Source organism: Penaeus japonicus, unplaced genomic scaffold, assembly GCF_977035675.1.
Source record: "Penaeus japonicus unplaced genomic scaffold, GWHDUDI00000001_assembly GWHDUDI00000032, whole genome shotgun sequence".
In the NCBI taxonomy this organism is placed as follows: domain Eukaryota; kingdom Metazoa; phylum Arthropoda; class Malacostraca; order Decapoda; family Penaeidae; genus Penaeus; species Penaeus japonicus.
Window position 1 is genome coordinate 24,613,141 of NW_028234434.1, and position 2,500 is coordinate 24,615,640.

The window sequence follows — 2,500 nt, forward strand, 5'->3', positions numbered from 1 at the left end:
TTTTTTCCTCAGCTCAAATTCTCTTAATTCATGCATGCAGTGCCTTTTCTTCACAGCTGGAGACTTAGTATGTTGTTAAATTTCCATATAGTACCTAACTGCAATATCTGTAATGTAAGTATGCATGTAGGTGTGTAAAATGTGAGGAGGAGATGGAGGGATGGAGGGAGAAAGAGAGAGGGAGAATGAGAGAAAGACATATATGCGCGTTCATGTGCACACACACACACACAAACCTTTTTCATTAATACTCCTGTTCAGTTCTCTTACACAAATGTGTAACATAAGATGAAGCTAAGTTGGAAATACTTAATTCAATGAAAATTGGCACAGTTCTTATCATATCACATCCTGATTTTTGTATTTTCATAAAATTGAATAAATCATAATATCTTATCTTCATAAATGTTTAAAATTAAATGAAAAAAATATTCACATTTACAACACATTTATCACATAAATAAATAAATAGAGAGAGTGAGAGAGAGAGAGAGAGAGAGAGAGAGAGAGAGAGAGAGAGAGAGAGAGAGAGAGAGAGAGAGAGAGAGAGAGAGAGAGAGAGAGAGAGAGAGAGAGAGAGAGAGAGAGAGAGAGAGAGAGAAAATATTCTCACATTAAGACCTCAAGCTGAAAAGAATGACCCTTGCATTTCCCACAAGAGCATTGTCTAAAGACACTCATTACAGCTTCATTCAATATCCATTTTCATATAATTCACACAAAGAATTGGAAAGTGAAGAGTTCTCACAGATATCATATCATACATTACCAGACCAGATTTGCAACTGATTCTTCTCTCTCAAACACACACACATAAGAAATAATAACCAACAGTGCAAGATTGAACATAATTGAAAAGGATCAGCCAAGTGGACATAAATATCTTCCCAGTACCATTACTAAAGGGTAGTACTGTAATTTTTTGTAATTTCTAGAGAGAAATTGAAAGATTCATCTACTTGGTTGAATGTGCCATATTGTAATTCTTTACCCCTCCCTCCCTCACCAATTTTTTATACTTTATTTCTCTGGTAATCAATTGATGAATTACTGTCAGAAAATTTGTAACTAAACTTATCGTACAGTTATGCTGAGAGTCTTGGCTCATAATTTTTTGGCTATGCTAGGGCTCAGGTAAGCTTGTGCATACAGTGCCATTACATTGAATATATACATCAAGCTATGAATATTATATATATATATATGCATATATTTGTACATCAGTAATTCATCAACAAATTATAAATTAATGTATATATATAAACCATATATATGTGAACAGATATAAATGGATATGTCTAACATAATTATGTTTAAGTCCACAATCTTGAAACCAATAAATACCCTTCTAAATATATATATAGGCATATAATGTATACTGAATCATATAATTCAATAGATAAATAAATAAATGATCATGTAAATTAATAAAAAGCAAATTGATACCTACAGCATCATGATAGGAGTTAATTTCATGACATAACTCTGGAATAACATCCTTATATATCTTATTGCAAACTTCACATTTCACCTTCAGAATCAACAAACAGATTTACACTTAAAGAAATAAACTGTAGAATATGGTAAATTTAATTTTTATAAATACCCATGCACTCATAAAAATATAAATATACACTTTTTAAAGAAATACAATGACTGAGGATCACCATATCAATCCCTATGAATGATATTTAAATATAAAATATAATAATATAAAAACTAACAAAATATATGCATAAAAAGCTTTATATTAATTTAAATAAGAAAAATATATATAAATAAAAAAACATACCTACAACTCTATTAGTGTGCAAATCACCCATATAATATAGAAGTAAACAAAACCATACAGCAATATCTTCAAAAATAATTTTTAAATGATCCTTAGAGCAAAAAACTAAACGAATAAAATAATAACAAAACAAAAAAACGACAAGTTCAGGTATCCCACACGCTAATTAACACTAATTCAACGCTAACCCTACGCATTTAACATCCATATCGCCTCTAATACATCAGAACGACTTAGAAGAGACTCAAAAACCACGTCAAAATCACCTCAAAATAAGATATAGACGATTTCTTAATGTAATTCAAAAACCCTCAACTGACGCAAGTTTTAACCAACCTCGCTATAACGATCTGCGTCTCATTGCACCCCTTTTTCGCGTCTCTTGGCCCATTGGGGATGGAGGTTGCTTTCTACGATTAGATTCTGATTTCTATTTCTAATTATCTATGAGGAATAAATTGCAGGTAGGCCTATTAACGATCAATAAAGTGCGAAATAAGGCAGGTTCACTTGGTCACCCCTATAAAACGGGCCGAATTCGGGGCCATTGATCGAGAAAATGGACTTTGAGGCTTATTTCGGGGAAGATCCTCCCTTCTCTCACGCATTACTTGTACTCACCGAGGCCATGGTGTTAATTTAAGGCCGTGTTAAGTTAAAAACAGAGCGAGTGGTGCAGCGAAGAGGGTTGTGTGTTGTGCTAAGGCC

General features: G+C 32.6%; 1 protein-coding gene across 1 annotated transcript in view; it reads right to left on the reverse strand.

Moving 5' to 3' along the window:
* Positions 1-2,500, reverse strand: part of LOC122252828 (ubiquitin-conjugating enzyme E2 S) — an 18,504-nt gene that overhangs the window by 15,946 nt on the left and 58 nt on the right. The window contains exon 1 of the mRNA XM_043015498.2: positions 2,414-2,500. This exon is cut by the window's right edge and continues 58 nt beyond it. Within this exon, the coding sequence (XP_042871432.1) occupies positions 2,414-2,422 (9 nt within the window). The 5' untranslated portion in view covers positions 2,423-2,500. The remainder of the gene's footprint in view (positions 1-2,413) is intronic.